At 40.4% G+C, this 25,056-nt stretch overlaps 5 protein-coding genes across 6 annotated transcripts in view; 3 read left to right on the top strand and 2 right to left on the bottom strand.

Annotated features, from left to right (window-relative positions):
* The first annotated feature begins 378 nt into the window (after positions 1 to 378).
* LOC134790881 (pre-mRNA-splicing factor CWC22 homolog) lies at positions 379 to 7,854 on the top strand. The gene is made up of 5 exons (XM_063761867.1): positions 379 to 1,531; positions 3,525 to 4,179; positions 5,150 to 5,288; positions 5,882 to 5,972; positions 6,614 to 7,854. The coding sequence occupies exons 1-5, from the start codon at positions 490 to 492 to the stop codon at positions 7,627 to 7,629; spliced, it is 2,943 nt and encodes a 980-aa protein (XP_063617937.1). The 5' UTR covers positions 379 to 489; the 3' UTR covers positions 7,630 to 7,854.
* A 2,726-nt stretch (positions 7,855 to 10,580) lies between these two features.
* On the top strand, positions 10,581 to 16,830 carry LOC134790879 (uncharacterized). The gene is made up of 4 exons (XM_063761864.1): positions 10,581 to 10,650; positions 14,357 to 14,436; positions 15,029 to 15,190; positions 16,227 to 16,830. The coding sequence occupies exons 1-4, from the start codon at positions 10,581 to 10,583 to the stop codon at positions 16,380 to 16,382; spliced, it is 468 nt and encodes a 155-aa protein (XP_063617934.1). The 3' UTR covers positions 16,383 to 16,830.
* A 129-nt stretch (positions 16,831 to 16,959) lies between these two features.
* On the bottom strand, positions 16,960 to 18,625 carry LOC134790878 (rRNA-processing protein UTP23 homolog). Its single transcript, XM_063761863.1, has 2 exons — positions 18,488 to 18,625; positions 16,960 to 17,619 (listed from the first exon to the last, which is right to left on the bottom strand). The coding sequence occupies exons 1-2, from the start codon at positions 18,605 to 18,607 to the stop codon at positions 16,987 to 16,989; spliced, it is 753 nt and encodes a 250-aa protein (XP_063617933.1). The 5' UTR covers positions 18,608 to 18,625; the 3' UTR covers positions 16,960 to 16,986.
* Positions 17,480 to 18,618, bottom strand: LOC134790880 (anaphase-promoting complex subunit 13). The gene is made up of 3 exons (XM_063761866.1): positions 18,488 to 18,618; positions 18,164 to 18,387; positions 17,480 to 17,619 (listed from the first exon to the last, which is right to left on the bottom strand). Exons 1-2 carry the CDS (start codon positions 18,514 to 18,516, stop codon positions 18,174 to 18,176), a joined length of 243 nt encoding a protein of 80 aa, XP_063617936.1. The 5' UTR covers positions 18,517 to 18,618; the 3' UTR covers positions 17,480 to 17,619; positions 18,164 to 18,173.
* A 255-nt stretch (positions 18,626 to 18,880) lies between the features above and the next one.
* Positions 18,881 to 25,056, top strand: part of LOC134790990 (ras-related protein Rab-5B-like) — a 30,236-nt gene continuing 24,060 nt past the window's right edge. The window contains exons 1-2 of one of the 2 annotated variants that reach the window (XM_063762032.1): positions 18,881 to 19,083; positions 23,571 to 23,818. In XM_063762032.1, coding sequence (XP_063618102.1) covers positions 23,574 to 23,818 — 245 coding nt within the window. In that variant the 5' untranslated portion in view covers positions 18,881 to 19,083; positions 23,571 to 23,573. Of the gene's footprint in view, positions 19,084 to 19,574; positions 19,731 to 23,570; positions 23,819 to 25,056 lie in introns of those variants that run through there. The other variant, XM_063762033.1, reaches the window with a different exon arrangement.

The raw sequence follows: 25,056 nt of genomic DNA, 5'->3' as shown, positions 1-25,056 counted from the left end.
AAACGTGTTCTTTTTGTAGACTAGACGTTTCCGATCTCATTTTGCACGAGAAAACGCTGCAATTCGGCATTTTCGGCTCCTATCATTCCGCTTAGACTGACGTTTGCTGAATGGCGTATGACGTGTGGCAACTAGTTTTATATAACCTCCTTGACCGGCGGCCGCGATCTTTTTGCAGAGGGGAACGCCTGTTAATGGCCGCTCCATAGATATTTACTCCGAGGTTTGAGTATAAAATCCAAAATAAAATCGCATGCCATTTGTGGCAACGTCTATACAAGCCTTTACTTTAAGCAGCCACAAAAATAAGAAGCATAGACAAGATAACGTCTTAAAAAAAACGTAGCTGTCAAAATTCAAAATGGCCACGGGACGGGACTCTCTATCCGAATGTGCGTTTTGGTTTAGACTCGTATTTTTGTGTAAAATAAAAATATATTGATCATTAGAATTCATTTTTAATTATTGTGATTGTTAATTTTCTTTATCATGGATACGGATAAAGATCGTAAACGCAAGAAAGATAAGCATCGTGATGAAGAGAGTCGCAAGGAAAAGAAGTCTAAAAGGGCTCGATCTAGGTCTCCTCCCCAGGATAATAAAGATCAAGATAGAGATTCAAACCGAAAGCGGAGGCATTCTAGATCGCAATCACCAGCCGTCAAACGTGAAAGAGATGACCGGAACCGCAAGGAACCCAAAGAAGCGGAGGTCAAAAAAGATGTTCCTGAAAGGAAAGCCAAAGATATAGACATGCTCAACACGAGAACTGGCGGGGCTTACATACCACCGGCGCGGCTGCGGATGATGCAGGCGCAGATCACGGATAAGTCGTCCATGGCGTACCAGAGGCTTGCATGGGAAGCCCTGAAGAAGTCTATACATGGTCACATTAACAAAATTAACGTGGGCAACATAGGCATTATTATCAAGGAGTTATTGAAGGAGAACATAGTCCGCGGACGCGGTCTCTTGTGCCGTTCAGTCATTCAGGCTCAAGCGGCGTCTCCAACATTCACAAATGTGTATGCAGCATTGGTAGCCGCAGTCAACTCTCGCTTTCCAAACATTGGTGAACTATTACTTAAAAGGCTAGTCATTCAATTTAAGAGGGGTTTCAAACGGAATGACAAACCTACATGTATATCTTCAGCCTCATTTATTGCACATCTTGTGAACCAACGAGTTGCACATGAGATTATTGCTTTAGAATTGTTAACTCTGCTTGTAGAGACTCCTACAGATGATTCCGTTGAGGTGGCGATAGCGTTCCTGAAGGAATGTGGTCAGAAGCTGAGTGAGGTATCATCGAAGGGTGTGAATACTGTGTTTGAGATGTTGCGCAACATTTTGCACGAAGGTCAGCTTGACAAGCGCGTGCAGTACATGATAGAGGTGATGTTCCAAGTGTGGAAGGACGGGTTCAAGGACCACCCGGCACTGATCGAGGAGTTGGAGCTGGTGCCGGAGGAGGAGCAGTTTACACACTTGCTGATGTTGGATGACGCTACTGACCCTCAGGATATCCTAAGTATTAACCTAACAATAGTAACAATTAACACATATTACTTAAGTTACATGCAAACCACCACCTGTTAAGTTAGGACAGTAAGTAAGTAAATCATTTATTCTGCCTAAAATGTGGTGCATAAGTTGGTTATATGGTTGGATGGTGGTTGGTTGGTTGGGTGTGTGTAATGGCTCCTCTACACGATGCGCCAACGTCGGCCAATCCAAGGGACGCATGTATGCGTTAGAGGGAGCAAGTGATATTGCTATCTCATTCTACTGCATAGCTGCGTCCCTTGGATTGGCCGACGTTGGCGCATTGCGTAGAGGAGCCATAAAAGGTTAATTGATCACTTTTCATTTAGAAAATTACACAGTATTCACTGTTTTAGAAATTATATATTTTTTTTTTTTTTTTTTTTTCTTTTCAACGTAAATCTGCAATCGGCTGTTCTGGCCATAATCAGATGGTTTGTTTCTTTTTTTTTTTTTTTAAGTTGTTATTTAGGGTGGTGTTCCACTGAGCACCATCACCAGTTTACGTGGGGGCTTATTGTCTCTGGTCTAGCCCTAGGATGTGCCATCTTTTTAGCCTCGGTGTGTAGTCTTGTTCGTTTAACAGGTTTCTGGCTAATTCGTTGCAGTGGTTTTGAAGTCTTTCTTTGTACTTTTTGCAGTATTCGTTTACCTCTTGTTTTATAGTTGGTATTTCTGTGTATTCATGTATTTCACTATTTCTGACCAATAATGGTGCACACGTGATCATTCTTAGGGTTTTGTTCTGGAATCTTTGAAGTATTTCTAAGTTTGAGTTGCTGGCTGATCCCCATAGCTGTATTCCATAAGTCCATATCGGTTTTATTATACATTTGTATATGAGTAGTTTGTTGTTAAGTGTTAGAGTTGATTGTCTTCCAATTAGCCAGTATAAGTTCCTGCATTTGATATCTGCTTCTTTTCTTTTCGTCTTGATGTGGTTGGCCCAGGTAAGTCTTCTGTCGAGGTGGAGTCCTAGATATTTGACGCAGCTTTGGCTAGGAAGGGGTTCGCCTCGCATAGTCACTGGTGGGCAGTCTCCCTTGCGTAGTGTGAAGGTTATTTGGACAGATTTTGTTACACTGGGTTTGAGCCTCCAGATCTCGAGCCAGTGTTCAATATTTTTCAAATGTGTTTGTAGTTTTTGTGATGCGATTTCAGGTTTTTTGTCACTTGCAAGACAAGCTGTGTCATCTGCATATGTTGCTGTGATCACTTCATCGGAGACCGGCAGGTCAGCAGTGTAGATTGAATATAATACTGGGCCGAGGACAGATCCTTGTGGGACTGATGCTTTAATGTCATATAGGTTTGATGTCTCTTCGCCAAATTTGACTTGGAATTTTCTTTCTAGTAGGTATGACTTAAGGACCATGTAGTATGAGTTGGGCAGCCTTGTTTTTAACTTGTATAACAGTCCTTCATGCCATACTTTATCGAAGGCTTGCTGGATATCAAGGAAGACGGCAGCACAATATTCCTTGCATTCCAGTGTGTTTCTTATCTTTGTTACAACTCTGTGAACCTGTTCGACTGTAGAGTGTTGTTCCCTGAAGCCAAATTGGTGATTAGGGATGATATTTTCCACTTCTAGTATGGGTTTTAATCTTCTTAGGAAGATTTTTTCAAATACCTTGGATATCGTTGGGAGGAGACTTATTGGTCTGTATGAAGTAGGCTCTGTAGGTGGTTTCCCAGGCTTTGGCAGCATACAAATTTGAGATACTTTCCACAGTTTAGGGTAATTATATTTAAAAAAATATTGTTATTACCTGCACACTGCAACCTTCTTTACCTTATCATGTCAGAGTTTAGATAAATAGGTCCACACAGCGAGCATACGCGCGAGGAAATTGCGTATGCTCGCTCTGTGTGGACCCGATAATAGAATTTAAACAAAAAGTTTACAGTCACGCAAGATGTTTATAGTGCATAACAGATAAAATTTATTTACTAATCTCAGCCATTGACTATTTCAGATGTCTTCAAACATGATGATAAGTATGAAGAAAACGAAGACAAATACAAGACACTAAGCAAAGAGATCCTAGGATCTGATGCAGAGTCGGGAGGAGAAGATGGCTCCGGAGAAAGTGGCAGCGAAGAGTCTGATGATGAGGAAGAAGGGGAACAGAAGGAAGTCACCATCATTGACAATACGGAGACTAACTTAGTAGCGTTACGTAGGACTATATATTTGACCATTAACTCAAGTTTGGACTTTGAGGAATGCGCACATAAGCTGATGAAGATGCAACTAAAACCAGGGCAGGAAGTAGAACTCTGCCACATGTTCCTGGACTGTTGTGCCGAGCAGAGAACATATGAGAAGTTCTACGGATTACTCGCACAACGATTCTGCAATATGAACAGAATGTACATTGGTCCGTTTGAGGAAATCTTCAAAGAATCATATTCCACAGCTCACCGATTAGACACAAATCGCTTGAGGAATGTCAGTAAGTTCTTTGCACATCTGCTGTTCACCGACTCCATAAGCTGGGAGGTCATGGAGTGTGTGAAACTGAATGAAGAGGATACCACAAGCTCGAGCCGCATTTACATCAAGATCCTGTTCCAGGAGTTGGCGGAGTACATGGGGCTGAAGAAACTGAATGATCGGTTGAAGGATCCGTAAGTTCTGATTCACGAGGTGCTAGCATGCTGTATTTGGAACAGCATCTTCATGATAGCATGCTAGCACCTCAATTTAGTATCTTAGTAAAGCTTTGCTTGATTCCTCAGTTATCATTTATCAATTATTAGTGATTATTGTAATAGTAAATTCGTAACTGCTCAAATTAAGAATCTAAGGTTTGATTCTTAGGGTTCCATACCCAAGGTGTAAAAACGAGACCCTATTACTAAGACTCCACTGTCTGTCTGTCACCAGGCTGTATCTCATGAACCGTGATAGCTAGACAGATGAAATATTCACAGATAAATCATATATTTATATGTATTGATGTTGTATTTCTGTTGCCGCTATAAAAACAAATACTTAAAAGTACTGAACACTTGGTGGGCGAGTTTGACTCGCAGTAGTCTGGTTTTTTTTTTATTTATATTTTCAATTTAATGTTTTGATAATACATATTTGTAATGCTGGTACCTATAGTTGGAATTTTTAAGGTTTCTAAATGTTACTTGGACATCTTGAAGATTCTAACCATAACTTGTCTGAATCCAGAGCTAAATTCAGATCTTACCGTGATTAACAAATTTCTTCTTCTTCCTTATTGTATCCTCATGGCTGAGGGCTGTGAGCCTGTGACGAGTGTGGCACTCTTCACCGATGCTCTCCATATATGGTCAAGGAAATCTGTCAATTCTACATAAATGATCTGAATTCTAAACTGAAATAAATGTCATATACTAAGAAAGAGTGACCAAGGCCTCTAGCCAGTGCCCCAGGCTGGAATCGAACCAGCATCCTCTGCTACCGGGCCACAGGGGCCTCAGTGATCTGAATTCATCAGAAACAATAGACAATTGGAATGTACAGGGAACTGTATTAGCGCAAGCGAGAGTTTGAGTTGGCCTCCTAAGTTTGAGATGTCTGCGGTGGCCCCAGTGAGTGACTAATGAGCTGTCTGTGTTGCAGGACGCTGCAGGAGGCGTTCGGCGGCGTGTTCCCGCGCGACAACCCCAAGAACACGCGCTTCTCCATCAACTTCTTCACCAGCATTGGCCTCGGAGGCCTAACTGATGAGCTGCGGGACCATCTCAAGCAGATGCCCAAGGTATGTCAATATTGTGTCAGATATGAGCACAGGTATTGCAATTCTTCTTAAGAAGCCTAGTTATCTTTTGAAATACTTACACAATAATTCAATGTACGTTCAAAACAAAACCGGGATTAGGCTGGGTGTAATTAAGTTTACGTGGTTACCGACCGTTGCTCCGTTGTGTGAGCGAGACAGCGCTATGCAAGTATACAGCGATGTCCCGTTCCGCCTGAATACGGCGTTAGAAGATCGAACAGGGGGCCGATTTATGAATTTCGAGCGCTCGATTTCGTGTGGGTCTCTTCAATATATTTCCACTACTAGGCATTTAAATTCTACTAACAGAATTGAAAGGAGTGGGTAATATCACTAGATTCCTAATTTCTATTGCTCGTATTTCAAAAATATTAATTCGCCGTTTTCCACAAATTTTTGAGTGACTAAATCGAGCGCTCGAAGTTCAAAAATCGGGCCCCTGGAAACAAAGAGCAATATCTGAATTTAGATATTTTTTACTTAAATTCTATTCCCAGAACAGTTAAATAAACAATTAAATTTGAGATAAACAAATGTTTATTAATTATATGTAAAAACCCCTTTGTGTTCAGAACGTGCCGCCGCCGATCACGCAGATCCAGGTGTCCAGCTCGTCCAGCAGCGACTCCAGCTCCTCGTCCAGCGAGTCGTCCAGCTCCAGCGGTGAGTCCACTTTACTATATTAGCTGCTCGAACTTAACCACCACCATAATATCCTAGGCGTTGTAATATACTCTCTGGCCACTAGAATAAGGATTAGTTACTATAAAACTTGTATGCAACCCATATTACAAGTTGCAGTTGGGATGGAGTACATATGTTGGCGAATAATTCCTTTACATCAAGGCGATTGATTCGTCTGTTAATTTGTGCTGTTATACTGTGTAATTGTGTATGCTGCTGCTGCTGACATTTTTATCCTTATTTAATTACACAAACGGGTCTACCGCGATATAATTTCATTGTTTTTACCTTTAATTCCGACGTTTGTGTAATTAAATATGTGTACAAAACGCGAGAGTTTAAAGTGTTATTTTTATCCTTTTATTGAACAATAAGTAACCTGAACAAGAAATATTATAGAACGTCATTACCACTAAGGTACCTGCACCAAAGAAGGTCCATCGTTATTTTTATTTCTTATTGTTTCTTATGTTTAATATGAACTTGCAGTTTTGTTTTGTCTTGGTACTAGCAAACATGAAGACATTTTGAGAGTAGTAGGCAAGCTTAATATCCGGGCCATCTTTGGCAAAGGTACCTTAGTGTCTGATAAAAAATATATTTTACAATTTTCTTTACAGAATCCGAAGAAGAAAGCAACAAAGGCAAACGCAAGAAATCCAAAAAAGATAAAAATAAAGATAAACCGCAGAGTCCAGAGAAAGAAAAAGAGAAACCTGTGGAGCGCTGGGGACACGACGGCTTTTACGACCAGCACGGGCCCGGCGCGCGACGCCACACCGACACCGACACCGGGGCCGCGGGGTCCCAGCGACCCGACACCGGGTCCGCGGGGTCCCAGCGACCCCACGACGGGTTCGCCCGACCCCGCGACCCCCCGCGGCGGGACAGGAGAAACGGCGATGAACGAAGGGAAAGAGGTCAAGATGATTCTAGAAGACCAGACAGAAGGAACGATGACAGACGAAGAGAGGACTATAGAAGTGACAGGGATAGCGGTTACGAGGACTCCAGAAGACACCAAGAAGAGATAAGAAATGAAGGGCGAAGAAGAGATGATTCGAGAAGCGGCAGAGATAGCGGAATTGAAGACCGTCGTAGAGATGAGTCTAGAGAAGATTCTAGAAATAATAGAGACAGGCGTGATAAGGATGACATTAGAGAGAAAAACAGAGAAAGCGACGATCGGCGACGGAGAGACGATAGGGAAAAAGATCGCGATGATAGTGACGATGACAGAGACAGACAAAGAGAAAACAGAAGCAAAAGAACTGACAAAGATAAAAGTAGTAAAGAAAAACGGAACAGAAGGAATAGAGAAAGTGATAGCGATTCCGAAGAAGACAGAACCAAAAATAAAGAAAGAAAACGCGGAGATTCGAGCGAAGAGAAGCGAGGTAATAAGAAAAGTAAAAAGAAATCTGAAAAGGAAAATATTGAAAGTGACCGGAAAAAGGATAGAAGGAAAGAGAGTTCAGATTCGGAAGATGAGAGGAGTTCTAAACATGGGACAGAAGATGGTTGGGACATACGAAGAGCGAGTAGTATAAGAAGGGAGGCTCCAACTGGGTACTGGGACAGTTACAAAGTCGACCCGAGGGAGGAAAAGAGGTCTAAAGATAGGAGGGAGCGCTAAGCAAAGTTGATTGCTCAAAACAACACTGCGGTCACTCTCTCACTCGGAAGAGTGAGGTGAGGAAGCGTCTTTACCTAATCCCAATTTTCAACCGTGAAAAGTAGTGAATAGGTACTACCTACAATTATTTTGTAACATGACGAAGAGAAAGTGTAAAATACCGAGCTGTAAAGATTTAGGGGTAATTCCATTTGTTAAATAAATTAAATGAATGTGAACATATTAGTTAATATATTATTAATTTCTTGCCCGTGATTATATAATCTGTGCCCGTGCTTACTATTCTTACCCTGGAGTCCGTTTCCGAAAGGATACATTTCTGTTCAAAATAAATACATATATGTATATGCAAAATATGAATAAGGTGAATGCGGCCAAATCCGTCATAGGGGCTGTTCCGCAATCGCTCCTGTGTCGATGAAATTATCAATTGATTGTCTTATCACATATTTTTTTTAGTTTTTAGGGTTTCGTACCCAAAGGGTAAACGGGACCCTATTACTAAGACTTTGTTCGTCTGTCTGTCACCAGGCTGTATCTCATGAACCGTGATAGCTAGACAGTTGAAATTTTCACAGATGTATTTCTGTAGCCGCTACAACAACAAATAAGTACTAAAAAGTACGGAACCCTCGGCGGGCGAGTCCGACTCGCACTGGTCCGGTTTTTTATTGTTTTGGCCTTCGAGCAACACCGGCTTCCGACAGTTTTGGCCGTTGGTTTTAGCACTGCGTTGCTTTCACGTTGCTTTAAGTGACAAGACTGACAGTTTTGACAGTTCTAAAGTAATGTCTAATGTTATTTGATAAACGGTAGTAAACAATTTCTACTCAATCTATTCATCAAATACCTACACAATCCGGAGGAACTAAAGTACCGAAGCATAGCTACAGGGTGTTGCAATGGAGACGTTGCTGGGTGCAGTGGGGCCGGACATCAGTCCGGTCTCCGGGTCTTCCGTGTCTGCGGGCATTATGACGTCTTCAGCTCCTTTGATACAGGTCCAGGTATAAGCATAAAGCATACTTTTCATGTTAAGGCCGTCTTGCAACATCCTACATTTAATTTTAGTCAGATAAATTTGGAAAGTAAGTATTAAACGCATTTTCAAACGTATGACGCTAAATGCGGTTATTACCTACGTTTTCCTAAATTTTGTGTCTTTTAACACATTCAGTGCCGAAAACCTGACTATCGGGTAGGTATTTTATGATTTCGTTCCCAGGCCGGACGACCCGATAGTCGGGATCGTGGTACTACTGCTTTATATGACGAAATTATTGTGGCCTGGGGCGGACGTCTTGTTTGGCTGGGTGTGGATGGCAATGAATGGTGAATCAAAGAAAGGTACCTAGCTATACAAAGTCGTCAAATTCCCGAGGCTCTCAATTCGTCTGATCTTTTCGATTTTTATGGTTTGATAGGCGAGATTATGGTGTTTTATAGATCCCCGATTTTACAAAGACGACGGGACCGATTTGGAAAATACTCTTTTTATAAAGTTGTCATAATTATCTGTTGATGGGATTCTGGACCGAGCAAGGGATCTCTTCAAATGTTATATTATACCTACTTATTATGGACACGCCTATAGTGATTTGGGTTAGGTACCGGCCTTATAATCGGTAGTAGCAGGCGTGGCTCACTCCGCGATTTCATCGCTTTGCTACAGGTAGCTACAAGTACATCCGTTCCACACCAATTTTGGTGGCTACCCCATAAACCTAGAATCCGCGCTCGCGCTACCCATAAGCCGCGCGTGGCGCTGTCGCCACCTAGCTATATCTGCGGCCATATCTGTCCTGATCATAACAGACGCGTTTTGCAAGAGAGTGAGTCTTCTGTACCTAGGTCTATTATTTATTCTGTGGTAGTAGTAAGAGTAAGAATTAAATGTCTTGCTCACACTCAGGTATTCTCAGAAGTGCGATTAAAACAACAAGTATCAGCTCCCAGCTACTTCGAGTCGTTAAGTCGAAATGCTGCACCGCCATTCCGACGCCCGGGCAAGGAGATGCGCCCGAGGATTATTATAGGCATAGTATCATAATATTCATTAAATAATACTTACTCTTCAAACGGATTATAAATTATAACGCGTATTATAGTCTGACAAAAAAGAGTAGAAATTAAAAAGTGGCAATACTGTAGTGTCGTCCCTTCCAAATCAATATATAGAAAACGGGACGACATTTACTACAGTATTGCCACTTTTTAATTCCTACTCTTTTTTGTCAGACTATAGTTATAAACAAGTGCGAAATTCGCAACTATTGGCTAATTTATACACGACCGAAAGGGAGTGTTTTAAATCGACACGAGTTGCGAATTACCTATTCGCACGTGTATCGTACTGTCGCGATTAGCATAAATAAGAGCAGTAACTTATTTTGAAATGTCATTCAATTGTATACATTGTACTTGTTCATCAATTGAAAGAAATTTCAAAATGAGTTACTGTTCTTATGCTAAGCGCGGCAGCGTACAACGTTTTTGCTATTTGCGGTAGTTTCAAACAACCGAGAACAATGCCATTGTTCGCAAAATGAGTCGGTTAGCTTAAAAAATTACAACTATAGGTATAGTTTGACTTTTCTTTCAGTCACAATTTTGACAATGTATTAGGTACTCAGTTTAGAATCTATACTGCCGTGGCTCGAAGCTATACAGCGCCCTCTACATTAGCTGTACAATTCCAAGCACGAATTTGTTATAGATTTTACACATTAAATACGATCAATTAATCTTGTGTATTGTATGAACTTCGGTGCTTATGTATAGTAGAAGTAGCAGCAGAATTAAGTTGCTAAGCGGGTGAGGTGTTCGAAATTGCCTTGATGCGCTCTTATTCTCTTAACAATAAAGTCGCGTCAAAATCATTTTGAACACCTCGCCCGCTTAGCAACTATTGCTGCTGACTGTAAGTTAACCGTCATTCCATAGGCTCCGTCATGAGCGAGCGAGAGGCTATAGAGATGGTGGCGGCGGCCGACGGTCCTCTCGGACTTTGGAAGTATATCTGTAAGAACTGCTATTATAACTAGCTTTTAATTTAGAGTCTGGCCCAAAGAGTATAATAATATATGTGGTCTGGCCAGCGAGTCGTGTCACAAGCTATTTTTTTTAATTCTTTATAAGGCAACTTTATTTCCTATCAAATAAGCTGTCAGTTTCAAGCTGTCATTTAATTTCATAGTAATTTTATTGCCAGGTGGCGGTTTTTATTGAAATTCCCGCGTTTTTTTTGTGCCACGACTCGCTTGCCAGACTCTAACTCATAATGTTTGTTATTGCTAAATCTTGTGAAGCCCCCTCCACACTCGTGCGCGAATCGCGGCGCGAAGCCGCGAACGTGAAGTGTGGAGTCGATTTTCGCAGACAGCGAAATCGACTCCACACTCGCGTTCGCGGCTTCGCCCGCGATTCACGCACATAGTTTGGAGTGGGCTTTATCAATTACTTTTGGCTCGTTACAATTATCACAAATAAGATGTTATAAAACAAAGCGTCCGCGAGTCTGTCAGTTTGTGTGTTTGTATGTTCGCGATAAACTCAAAAACTAGTGAACGAATTGTCATGCGCTTTTCACCTATCAATAGAGTGATTCCGGTCTGGCCTAGTGGGTAGTGACCCTGCCTATGAAGCCGATGGTCCCGGGTTCGAATCCTGGTAAGGGCATTTATTTGTATGATGATACAGATATTTGTTCCTGAGTCATGGTTGTTTCTATGTATTTAAGTATTTATATATTATATATATCGTTGTCTGAGTACCCACAACACAAGCTTTCTTGAGCTTACCGTGGGACTTAGTCAATTTGTGTAAGAATGTCCCTATAATATTTATTTATTTATTTTATTTATTTTTGAGGAAGGTTTGGGTGTATAATTTGTTAACCCGTGCGAAGCCGGGGCGGGTCGCTAGACGGCGGAGGGAGAAGTGGCGCTGATTGTCACAAACACACGTGATCTCAATACTCCCTAACAGAGTTGGGCAAAAATTAACTTGAATAAGAATAAGAATAAAAACAGAAATTTTATTCTTATTCAAATCGATTTGAATTAAAATAATTCTTGCACTAGTTATTTTAGAATAAAATTAAGGTGAATAAATCATGTGACTTTTATTTTAAATGCGGAATAAAAAACAGAATAATTATTCTAGAAGTGGGACCATTCTAAATAAGGTTTTATTCAATTAAAATGTTATTTAGAATTAAGTTAATTTTTGTAGTACAATCGATTATATTTTGTAAGTTGATTTTCACCCTTCTATTTAAAAGTCGGATTGAATTGATATTTGTTACTTTAGTTTAGGTACAGTACACATTGAAGAGTTCCGCTATACACTATCTAGTTCTATCATCCGATCAGGGTGCTTAGCCAATATGCCAAACGTTAACGCTCCGTAGAGTTGCGTATAGTCTCTTTCTATCACTCTTACAAATTAGTGCGATAGAGAGACAAACAGCGTTTCGTTGTCGTAGCACAAAAAATTGCCATGTTGGCTACGCACCCAAGGTGCCTAGCCAAGATGACAATTTTTGTTTTTAATTTCATAACCAAATCTTTGGGTACAATTTAGCAGTTCTGGGGGCCTAGCCTACATGCCAATCGCTTGCGCTCCAACAACGAAGCGCTTTCTGCCTCTATCACTCTTACATATTGGTGCGATAGAGAGACAGATACCGTGTCGTTGTAGTAGCGCAAACGATTGGCATGTTGGCTACGCACCCAAGGTGCCTAGCCAAGATGACAATTTTTGTGTTTAATTTAATAACCAAATCTTTGGGTACAATTTAGCAATTCTGGGGGCCTAGCCAACATGCCAATCACTTGCGCTCCAACAACGAAGCGCTTTCTGCCTCTATCACTCTTACATATTAGTGCGATAGAGAGACAGATGCCGTTTCGTTGTAGTAGCGCAAACGATTGGCATGTTGGCTACGCACCCAAGGTGCCTAGCCAAGATGACAATTTTTGTTTTTAATTTAATAACCAAATCTTTGGGTACAATTTAGCAGTTCTGGGGGCCTAGCCAACATGCCAATCGTTTGCGCTACGACAACGAAACGCTATCTCTGCCTCTGTATCGCACTAATATGTAAGAGTGATAGAGACATAAAGCGCTTCGTTGTTGGAGCGCAAGCGATTGGCATGTTGGCTAGGCCCCCAGAACAGCTAAATTTACCTAATGATTTGGTTATTAAATTAAAAACAAAAATTGCCACCTTGGCTAGGCACCTTGGGAGCGTAGCCAACATGCCAAACGTTTGCGCTACGACAACGAAACGCTATCTCTGTCTCTGTATCGCACTATATGTAAGAGTGATAGAGACAGAAGGCGCTTCGTTATTGGAGCGCAAGCGATTGGCATGTTGGCTAGGCCCCCAGAACTGCTAAATTGACCTAATGATTTGGTTTTTAAATTAAGAACAAAAATTGTCATCTTGGCTAGGCATCTTGGGTTCGTAGCCAACATGCCAATCGTTTGCGCTACGACAACAAAACGCTATCTCTATCTCTCTCGCATTAATATGTAAGAGTGAAAGAGACAGAAAGCGCTTCGTTGTTGGAGCGCAAGCGATTGGCTTGTTGGCTAGGCCCCCAGAACAGCTAAATTTACCTAATGATTTGGTTATCAAATTAAAAACAAAAATTGGCATCTTGGGGAGGCACCTTCAGTGCGTAGCCAACATGCCAATGGTTTGCGCTACGACAACAAAACGCTATCTCTGGCTCTCTATCGCACTAATATGTAAGAGTGATAGAGACAGAAAGCGCTTCGTTGTCGGAGCGCAAGCGATTGGCATCTTAGCTAGGCCCCTAGACCAGCTAAATTGAACCTAATGATTTGGTTAGTAAATTAAAAATAATACGGTTACTGAAACTATGCGACAGTCAATTTGTAAGATTTTATTCCATAAAATGGGTAGAAATTAGACAAGAGACTAACTACAATTACATCTACCTAACTATACGTAATTAGTACCGATACGGTACCCAGACCACATTTTGATTCGTGGAATATTATTTCGAATAAAAATCATGATTATATTTATTTGATTAAGAATATGTTATTCTCATTGAATTTTTTCTCATACGAATTATTCCCGGCCAAAATTATTTGAATATTTTTGACGGGAATAAAATCGAGATGATTTTATTCCTACAAATTCTTATTCAAATAATGATTTTATTCTTGAATGCCCAACACTGCTCCCTAATATTCAACCGAGAAACGCCGACAAAATGAGGGCAGCACCAGTCCAGTCGTGCAGTGCACCTAGCGAATTGAAAGTAGAGTGCGTAGGTACTTTATTTTAGGTACCTTTACTAAAATGGCAATTTCATAGGTCAATCTACAACCCAATCTAGATGGTCAAATGCTTACCTTTCCAATAAAAAAGGTAACTACTTACTAAAACTTATCGTTTAGGTTAGATAGATAGTGGGTAGATTGGCTAAACCATAGTCTAATAAAACATGGTCTTCCATTCCCAGAGTGACACGGGCCTACGTCACAACAACATGGCCGCTATATATAGCGCTATCGCATATTATCATATAGCGCTGTCGCATGATGACGTAGGCCCGTGTCAGTTAGGTGACCTAGAAAAGACGGGAATGGAGTACCAGGCGGAGTATATTATTATACCATGGGCTAAACAAACTTGTGATTTTAATATCTGATATATTTTGGGTAAATACTCGTCTTGACATTTCAGATAATTTTGTAATGGAAAAAAAATTAACAGAAAACTTCAATCTGTCCGAGCGTCAGTTCCTTACGAGTCTTGTGTATGAGGTAAAAGCTTATTCTTATTTAACTCGTAGCATTAATTACTAAGCTACAGTATAGCGCTATGGAGTCACGTGACTCGATCAGTTTCCCTATATAGGTACCTATTAGTCTTGGCTTCGACAGCTAAACTGTAGAATGAACTGTCGCCTGCGATATTTCCGGACCGCTCCCGCCTTCAAACCAAGAAATAATTAAGCGTCCACCTTAAAGGACGACAACGCACTTATAACCCCTCTTTTGCTGCGGGTGTCCTTGGGCGACGGTAGGTAATTGCTTGCCCTCAGGCGACTCGTCTGCTCGTTTTTTATACCACGTCGGTGGCAAACATGCAAACGGTCCGCCTGATGATAAGATTGATAAGCTGTCACCATAAGTAGCCTTATTTGGACGTCTGCAATTCAGAGGAGTTACATGCGCGTTGCACTCTTTAAAAACTTGTACACTCATTATTTGAAGAACCCCATACCCACTGTAGACCTGAGAAACCCTCGGCAAGGACCTCATTCCACAGCCGGAGCGTCCGCGGGAGGAGATTCCTCTTAAACCCTTTTTCTCGTTTGCCTTCTATATTAAAAAAAAAGTTGTTTACTTTGAGGCGACGGACTACGCGGCACAGCGGGACTTCACCGCGTACAAGTTGGCGTTACTCATCACGCTCTACCTCGACGCGCACAAGTACTTCAAGTGGTCCTACTGGCTGTCTCCGCGTGAGCTGTGGGCGTACTTCATGGAGAACTTGATACGACACGTCGTTGAGGTGGGTACAGTCACCTGCAATAATATGTTACACAACGAAGGCCGCAAAAATATCTGACACGATCTTATTTGTAGGGCCATAAGAGCGTGTCACCACAGAATTAAGTAATAGTATTATCATACAAGAACGGCCACGCACCGCCCCGCCCCGAATCGCAATGCGCATTACCTCGCCCCGCGTCTGAGCGCGACATGAATCTGGCGTGATCTGGATTCTGGCGGACTTCTGGCGTTCTCTCAGTAAAGCGACTTACCCACACATAGACAATGACGCGTGTACAGACGTGCCGCGCACACATATAAACGCAAATGATTTTTGATGTATGGCGTGTCCGCCCTGTGGTGTCACAGTCACATACTTTTGCGGCCTACGAAGAGTAACTTATTATTGCAGGTGACTGTACAATGACCGTAGAGACGCAGGCCGATACAGTTAGACCAAGAAAAGTCTGCAGAGATTTTAATAGGTTTAAAATAACACCCACTGCGTGTGCTGTCAAAATCTCTTGGTCTTCTTGGTCTAACTCTAGAGACATAGAGATGGAGCGCACCAATTCATATTTCTAGTCGCCAAAAATCGCGAAATATTAGTTTCGAAAGCGGAGTACTTAATTATGAAAGTAGCTATTAGCAAGTACGTACTTTTTAGCTTAGACTAAAAAACTAGTCTGATGTATTAAAAAGGTACTTAAATATATACAGTACGTAGCGGCCCCCTTTTTAGGGTCCGTACCCAAAGGGTAAAACGGGACCCTATTACTAAGACTCCGCTGTCCGTCCGTCTGTCACCAGGCTGTATCTCACGAACCGTGATAGCTAGACAGTTGAAATTTTCACAGATGATGTATTTCTGTTGCCGCTATAACAACAAATACTAAAAAGTACGGAACCCTCGGTGGGCGAGTCCTACTCGCACTTGTCCGGTTTTTTAAATATCTTTCGTTAAATTTAAATAATCACGATTATTTAGCAGCACAGTTTAGCAGTGGCGCTAGTGTGCACGTTGATGGGCTCTTAAATGATTATACGTTCCCCAGGACTCCCCCGAAAGTGTTGAAGCGTTCCAGCCTGTAGAGAGCTACGACATCCTCACACACTTCCACACCGCGTACGTGAGCAACCTGCCGCTCGTGCACATAGCCACCTTCGGCGCCACTCGCCTGCGGCTCAACTGGCCCTTCAAACCCACTTAGTAGCGATGGCGTAGGGTAGGCAAGAGGGCAAAATGCCACCGGCCCCAATGGGGTTGGCCGGTCGAAGTACTATATAGATGGGGCCAGCATAGGTTTTTACCTGTCAATCCTACGAATAGTGTAAACTTCTTGTTTTTTTATTGTTGCTAACCCTATTTTAATTACACAAACTGGTCTACCGCGATATTATTTCATTGTTTTTACCTTAAATTCCGACGTTTCAGCTGAGTTGCACCACCTGTGGTCACGGAAAGACTAACGTCCCAGCAAATATCAACGGCGATATTAATATAATACGTTAAGTGGTATTGGTAGTGGTACCCGAAATTAGTTTATAAAAACTAACGTTGTCAACGTTAACGTCGGAATTTAAGGTAAAAACAATGAAATTATATTGCCGATTGTGTAATTAAATATGTGTACAAAACGCGAGAGTTTAAAGTGTTATGATGCTAACCCTTTAAGTCAAATCCCATAGAACAAAACTAGAGACAGGTAAAATCTATGCTGGTGCCATCTATAAAATTCTTCGACAGTTACCAACACCATGAGGACTAATAGGGTATTTTAAACGATCTTTTCTTGTTTAAGCCATTTATTTTACTTAAGCATTCACAGCACTTTTCAATTGTTCCTTCAAATGTTTGGGCAACTTCTTTTTCTTTCGCTTCCTAACTTTCCCCTCGCTCACTCCTGCCTTAGCTTCTAGCTTTTTTGCCGATTTATTTTTCTTCTTTTTGCACGACAAAGGATTAGGGTTGTGAGGCTTTTTCTTTTTAATTTGCTGTTTTGTTTCTTCTTGTTTGAGACCAAAGGCTTCTTTCATTATTTTCAATGCCTCGTTTTGAGTTTCAGTAATGAAAGGGTTGGCTTCTAGGGCTTTGCCTGCCTTGTCATAGCTTGCTTGTGAAGGTTTTTCAAAAGTGGGAGACTTATTATGTAAATATAAAAGAGGCATACCAGCCTTCTGTCTTAGTTTTTCTTGCAAGTCCCTGTCTTGTGTTGCCACTATATAATGTTTTGGATTTTTCTTACCAACCATAGACAAAATACAATTAGCCCCCGATATGGCTTCTTTGTGCCCACATTCATGGGTGCCAAATTGCTTTAAAATGGTCAGGGCACCATGGGTCTTCTTGGCGATCTTTTCTGTCTCGATTATGATGCATCTTGTGGTCAGGAGTTTTACGTGGCTGTTCAGATATTTGGGTACTTGCTCTTTTATATTAATGTGTTCCTAAAACAGTAATTGTATTGTAAATAAAGATATTTTAAATAATTACACCATTGTTTCATTTTGTGTTTGATAGATTCTTGCTTTAAGTGCTTAACACACCTAACTTAATTCAGTAACCGAAGACAGGGGTGCAGCTATAAGTTGACACTTCTATGTATTGTAATGCTGGGACCTTGTCAAGGACTGAATTAGGCGTGTGTGAAGCGATTGAGGAACTACATCCTTGTGTGGCAATGGCACAGGAGTGATTTTGGACACAAACAATTTGTTTATTATGTTTTTATTTATTTTTGTTATCTTGTTTCTGCCCACTCTGCCACACTTGTATTTTTGTCTTTTATCAAATAAATAAAAAAATCGAATGCTATTGCATGTCTTTCTAACTGTAGATTATGATTCACATGAGAAAACTTTAAAACTAAATTTCACTAATTTTAGGGGCAAAAAACCAGACAACAATACTGCCACTTTAAACATGGCTTACATGCTACCATCGCCATGTGTACAGCAGCCTAAAATTAATTTAAAATACTAAAGGTAATACCTAGGCTAGATTACTGCTCGGTGTTAGCGGCGGGCTCAGGGAAGTTCTCCTGCCAGCGCATGCTCTGCTCCTTGAGCGTGAGGTGCGAGTCCGCGCTGTCGGCCTCGGGGTCCGGCAGCTCCTCCGCCGGCACCGCGATGTCCTCGTCGGGCAGCCGCTCCGCGCGCCACTCCTCGTCTACCATGTCCAGCAAACGCCCGTTGCGACGGTATTTACTGTCCATTCTGAACAATTAAAACAACTTTAAAACACGTTTTTATTACCCACGTGTGGTTTAGTGACCGAGCAGTAACCTAGACCGGGTTTTAGCAGTAAAAAACTCACGGTGAATGCGGCGAAGCAAAATGTTCCATCAATCAATACTTGGTAAGGCTGGTGGAAACCGAAGTTGTTATAGTAGAACTTAAGATATTTCTGGACTTTCTTGTAGCGTGTGATTTTCATTTTGTTGGCTTACGAACCTGTTTTATGAGAAGCGTTTACAAGTGGAAATCAAAAGAAAAACATTCGCAAATTTCGCAATCACGATTCCACGCTGCGATACCATAGACCATTTGACAGCTGTAATTTTTTTTTTTGCAGTTCGAAAATATTATAAAATAGATTCCAGTTATTTGATCATAATCGTATCGTGTAAACTAGGCTTAAACCTAATTTTGAAACCATAAACTAAAACTTAACATTTTTTAACGTGACGTATCGGATCCATAGACAACTTTTTGGTGAAACGTCTCGCTCTCTCGCTTCCATGTTTGTTCGTGGTCATTTTGCATTTCTGTGCTAGATTTTCCAGATTAGCATTTAATTGATGATTTTATTCGTGTAACTGTGTAATTAATGAAATTTGTGACATCAAGGCGACCTCGTGAGGACTTGTCGCCCAACAAAAAGCGATAAACGGCGATATAATAACAGGGAGGGTACGTCTTGTTCCATGTCCTTATAATCTAGTAAATGCGTCATTTTATCGAATTTTACAGAAGATCGTAATTGTGGCAGTAGATTTAGGTCTACAATTTACTTTCGTGTAACTTAGGTGTTACGGGGTTAAGGAAAATGTTGCGTTGAGTGTTCTTGAAGGCCTCCAGCTGATTCGGCCGAGGGCGTCACTTGGGGCAATTGGTGAGACGAGTAGGAAACGTTGATACGGCCAGATACGGTTAGTCAACTTAGTCATCATCACAACAGACACGTTTTCGATTGCGTCTGATAAAAAAAAGTGTAACTCGCAGTTTGTGATATGGAAAAATGTGCCAAATAGTTTGTGATAAAGTGTCAAGTCCCTTTTGTTTCTTTGTGTGAGCATGACGATACGTCGCTTGATAATGATCTTGTTTACCGTTCTTTATGCCAGTTTACATTATAATCCTGAGCACACAGGCTCTTGTTGATTAGATAGTTTTTTTCACCTGTTCTTGTAAGAGTTGTGAGGCTAGAGAGCTGGTTATTCAGCCATATTTTTTTAATTAATTGCATTAAGAGGTCTTTATTGGTTGTTCGTGTGGCAGCAGTGTGATTGAGACCCGGTCAATGGTTTCTACTTGTGTTTTTGTTGGATTGCTTGCTGGTGAGTATTTTACTGCAAATCATTTCACTTTCAACATTCTGTGGCAACTGATACAAGGAGTATTGGTATATTCTTAGTGCTGATAAGATGTGATAAGTTTTTACAATGGAATATTAATCAAAAACGTAACTTCAATTTTATATTGTTTGTTTTTCAAGACAGCTGATTTTTATGAGCCAATTTACTTGAATATTTGATCATATATTCATATATTTGAAATAAGGCCAATTGTAAATGTAACATTCATTGCAAAATCAAATGCAGTCAATGTTATTTCTGTTGCTATTTGTGACAATGACTGTTGGGCTAAAATGTTATCTTTTTCTTTTCTGTAATAATACTAAACACATGCTTTGGTCTCTGAAATATTTATGACATGTAGTTGGCCACTTTTAATTGGAATAAAATAATGTAAGTAAATTTACACTTAAATGTAATAAAGCTAGACCAAAAAAAATACTGCAGTGATTTTGATAGCCCACACAGTGCAAATGCTATTTATACGTCATAATTTCATAGACGATTGACATTTAAAATAATACTTGCACTGTGTGGGCTATCAAAATCCCTGCAGACTTTTCTTGGTCCAACTCTATTTCTTCCACAGTTATTACGAAAATGTTAGGTAGTATTGCCAATACTTTCTAAGAAGTCTTATCAGTCAAGAAATGACTACTACAGGTACCAATAGTTGATTTCCTCATGAATCACAGCTGTGAGAACATATACATGATGGATACAGTGGTTGAATGGTACAGTCTACAGTTTTCCTTATAGTTTGTTTGGTGATTTGTTTCATTGAATAATTTTACGGTTTAGACTCACTTGTTTTTAGTCACTCGCGCGACATGTTTCGGAGAGCCTAGGTCTCCTTTCTCAAGCACTAACAGTGCGAGCAGCGTTCACGACGGCCGTGTACCGCGTACTGCATATATATATAGTGGCTGTATAGTGAGTTCGTGCTGTGTATCGCTACAAGTGTTAGGTGACCCAAGCCCAAACACACCACTATGCTCGCCTACAATAACAGCGGAAGACCTCCCCCAACCTGTTTTCTCGGCGCGCGCGCAGCGTGCGATGCGGCGAGCTGCAGTACGCGGTACACGGCCGTCGTGAACGCTGCTCGCACTGTTAGTGCTTGAGAAAGGAGACCTAGGCTCTCCGAAACATGTCGCGCGAGTGACTAAAAACAAGTGAGTCTAAACCGTAAAATTATTCAATGTTAGTATGCCTCACAACAGTTTAAATTCGATTTGTTTCATTTTACTATTTTGCTAAAATTTGTTTTTGTTTAAGTTGCCAAAAATATTTGAAATGAAGGGTACATCATTTTCATATTTGACTGTGTCAATCTAAAGGTTGGTGTTCCAAAAACTGATCTAGGCTAATTTGTGCTCATTTGATCATCAGTTGTTGTAGTTTAAACTCTACAAGTATAAATCTAGACATGCGGTAGCATGTCCAGCCAAGTTCAAAGAAAAAGGAACTGGCGACGCAGCAACCGTGTGTAATATTACACGAACCATTTACTTTTGACCCCTTCAGAACTTGATATTTGATAACATTATCCATTACAATTTACATAAACAGCAAGAAGAAAAAACAAATGGTTTCTATAATATCACAACAATGTTTAACCATTTGCCTGTACAGTCGCCATCAGATATATCGGAGCGGCCAAGGTGCTCACAACTATCTGAACACGCCTCTATTGTCAGGGCGTTAGAGTGCGTGTTCAGATATTGTGAACACCTTGTCCGCTCCGATATATCTGATGGTGACTGTATATGATAAGAATCCTGACTGAATTTTTAGTCATCTTTTTTCATATTTTTGAGAATTATTTTTTCTGCTCTATACATTACAACCAAAGTTTGATCCCACACTTTCTGACTAGAAATGTTAATGGTTTGGCCTAAATAATATAATACAATAGGCTATCAATAAATCAACCACTATCTAATTAGTAATTACATTTAACATTTGCAAATTATTTGAAATTACCATCTAAACTTAATGATTCTATGATTTATGGAATAACATTATGTAATGTAGTTGTTTTATCTAATAATACTAAATAGTTCTAATCATAATGAGCTCATAATATTGGTAGTGTTGGTACCATTTTCATCAGTTGATTGACCATTCTTAAGCCTTATTTCAAGCAGATAAATTTACCAATAGTTATTTAAGTTTGCAATGTTAGCACAGTTGTGACATTTTCAATCATAAGGTACCACATTGTCAGTTGTTGATAAGGTTGATTTCAAATTGAAGCTTTATGGAAATATTGCTTTATTGACAACCAAAAATAAGTATGTTTACAATTGAAAATGGCACAATTTGTCAAGTGTTTCTTATTGTCAGTGGTTCCTCTTAAACCAATTTCAAACATTGAAACAGTAATATCACCAAGGAAATTTAATGAGTTACTCTTATGTAGGTTTGTAAAACTAGTTTTATATTTATAGCTGTCAACCAAAATATACAATTTGTGCGATCACACTAATCACCATTCTAAGGACTAGCAATTGACGTATGAGTGTTTCATAGCACAGTTATAGCCACCGAAAAATAGATTTAGTCTATTGTTCACACTGGGTCTATTCTATGATTGTTTATCATAGAGCATTGTGATGACTAAAGCACATTTGGTATGGCATGAAGCAATGTTTACGTTTTACTTCCAAACATCGTCTTTGTTTCTCTCTATTTAAAGGTAAACTGCTTGTTACTTATGTTTTGGCCTTGGAATATATTTTGGAATGAATGTAATGTGTGTAAAAGCTACCCTGCAGCCAGACTTACAATTCTGAATTAGGGTATGATAGGAGAAGTTTGACAAATTTTCAGCATGCCTCAAATACCAACTCTAAAATGTCTACTAGGTCTCGGACCATAAGGTATCGTAGGGGTAGGGTAGAATTGCAACTTATTCCTTTGTAGGTAATAGGCGACGTGTATACATATTTTTGACGTCGACTGTCTGGAATCTGGATGTAGTTACATGTATGTGCATCCTTCAATGAAGTTTTACCGAGAATTTTCATTATTAGCGAGACTTAGTATCGGCAAGAAAAACAAACATAAACAAACGTGTAGGTAGGTAAGTAGTAAGACGGAGAATCAGCCAGCTGTTTGGTACCAAAACCCTCAAGTTTCCAACAGTGACATATGTGTAAAGTTTTGCGCTAGTCAGTGTTTGGTAAAGTTAGTCCTCCCAAAGAACTGGTCAAAACATCCTGGCACCCGTGAACTTTGAATCTTAATCCTGTATTAACCAAGAGAGTTAAATACTGCCCAGTTATACAGGAAACACTTTAAACGACTGTTTTTTTTTTCATACATACGCTCATGTACAAATTTAGAGGAACGCAAAAATGAAGACAAATTTTGAAATTAATTTAACCTTTTAATGCCACAGACGGCAGTTGACGTCAACGCAAAATCGTGACAACGACGCCAAAGACGGCATTTGACGTCGATCGTTTTTTGATGAAAATCTACTGAAAAACACTTTTAGGTTGGCATTATTTATTCCCAAAACTAAATTTTACCCCCGTGGCGTCAGTGGCACGGCAAATGGATGCGCCGTTTGGCGTTCAAAAGGTTAAGGTGCTGTAATGTAATCTGTAATCCAGTGATTAAGCCTTTTTTTTGCCTTCCTCTAAATTTGTCCATGAGTATATATTATATGTGTCTTTTAAGGGTGTTTTCTAGTTGTCGTGAGCATGCAACCCTCAATCAAGCTCACAGAATTAGTTGTAATTCTGTGAGCTTGATTGAGGGTCCCTGTGATAGCACCCAGCGTTTATTGTCATTGTCGTTTTGTTTATCCAGGCGATGGCGACAAACAGGAGCGGTGCCGCGCGGCCGAACGGCGCGCCGCAGACCAAAGTGTGCCAGTTCAAGCTGGTGCTGCTCGGCGAGAGCGCCGTGGGCAAGTCCTCGCTGGTGCTGCGCTTCGTCAAGGGCCAGTTCCACGAGTACCAGGAGAGCACGATCGGCGCCGCCTTCCTCACGCAGACCGTGTGCCTCGATGACACCACCGTTAAGTTTGAGATTTGGGACACTGCGGGGCAGGAGAGGTGAGTAAACTAATACCTTACCGTGTTAACTTGTAGGAACACATGCGGTTTAGTTTCACAGGTCTGTTCAAATGCAAAATTACACAAGTAATTCATAAACAAAATTATACCTAAATCATCATAACTCCTACACGTTATCATCTCGTACTCGGCTTCAGAAGAAGCATTTCTGATGTTAAATATTAGTTGGGTCCAAATTCCAGGCTCTACAGTGAGTACTGACGAAATGCTTTTTTTATGCTTCTCTATTATAGGTATTTTGACTATATTTCAATAACAATAAGCTATAGAAATTTATCCGGTTTATACTTGTTTATACGATAAATTCTAAGATAGTGTTCGATACTTTCGACGCTGGTTTTTGACGTTGAATGCAGATGAAGGAACAATTATCGATAATACTGATGAGTCATCTTGTTTACAACTCGATAGTATTTTGTTTTTTGGAATGCGTTCCACGATATTCAAGGAAATACAAGGAAAATTCAGACTGAAAAGAGAACTGACAGAATTTACTTAATCGTATGGCATTATAGAGTGGTATTCGTCTTGGGTCGTCCCATTCGTTTTTCGTCAAGTTCTTAAATTAGTCCTATTCTGCTTTCGTCACTCATTCTACATTGAAAGCCACCGACGATTGTGACGAATGTAGAATGGGAGACGAAAGCAGAATGGGACTAATTTAAGAACTTGAGAAAAACGAATGGGACGACCCAAGACGATACCCTAAGTTAAATATGACCTTTGCTTTAGGAAAAACCACGATTCCCAAGAATAACTAAAACAAAGAAAGTCCGCGGTGGGACGCATTTGGAAAGTACGTCTGATTAATGAATAAAACGGTTATTTTCAACCCTATATTAGAAGAACTAAAATATATTCTAAGAACTTAAAACAATCTCCTGCACGTTTTAGGACACGAACAATTAATTCCAGCGTCAACCGTCAAGCTATTTGCACACAAGCTGTTATAAATAGTAAACAATATCGCTCGGAAGCGGCGAAATTAGCATGTTTATCAGCGTTATCAGTACATTACTCCCGCACTTATTTGCGCGTTGATCTACTGCGGACGGTCAACGTCACACATACAATATTCCGCCTTATTGCGTTGGTGTAAGATCAAGACTACATGAACAGTATATTAATCATATCTTTTGCGTCGATTGTACTAAAAACATGATCATTATTAATTACTAATTCGTTTCATTACAAACCATATTGTGACGTCGTGACGA

This window comes from Cydia splendana, chromosome 5, assembly GCF_910591565.1.
Source record: "Cydia splendana chromosome 5, ilCydSple1.2, whole genome shotgun sequence".
Classification (NCBI taxonomy): Eukaryota; Metazoa; Arthropoda; class Insecta; order Lepidoptera; family Tortricidae; genus Cydia; species Cydia splendana.
This window is presented reverse-complemented; position numbering and strand designations above follow the sequence as displayed.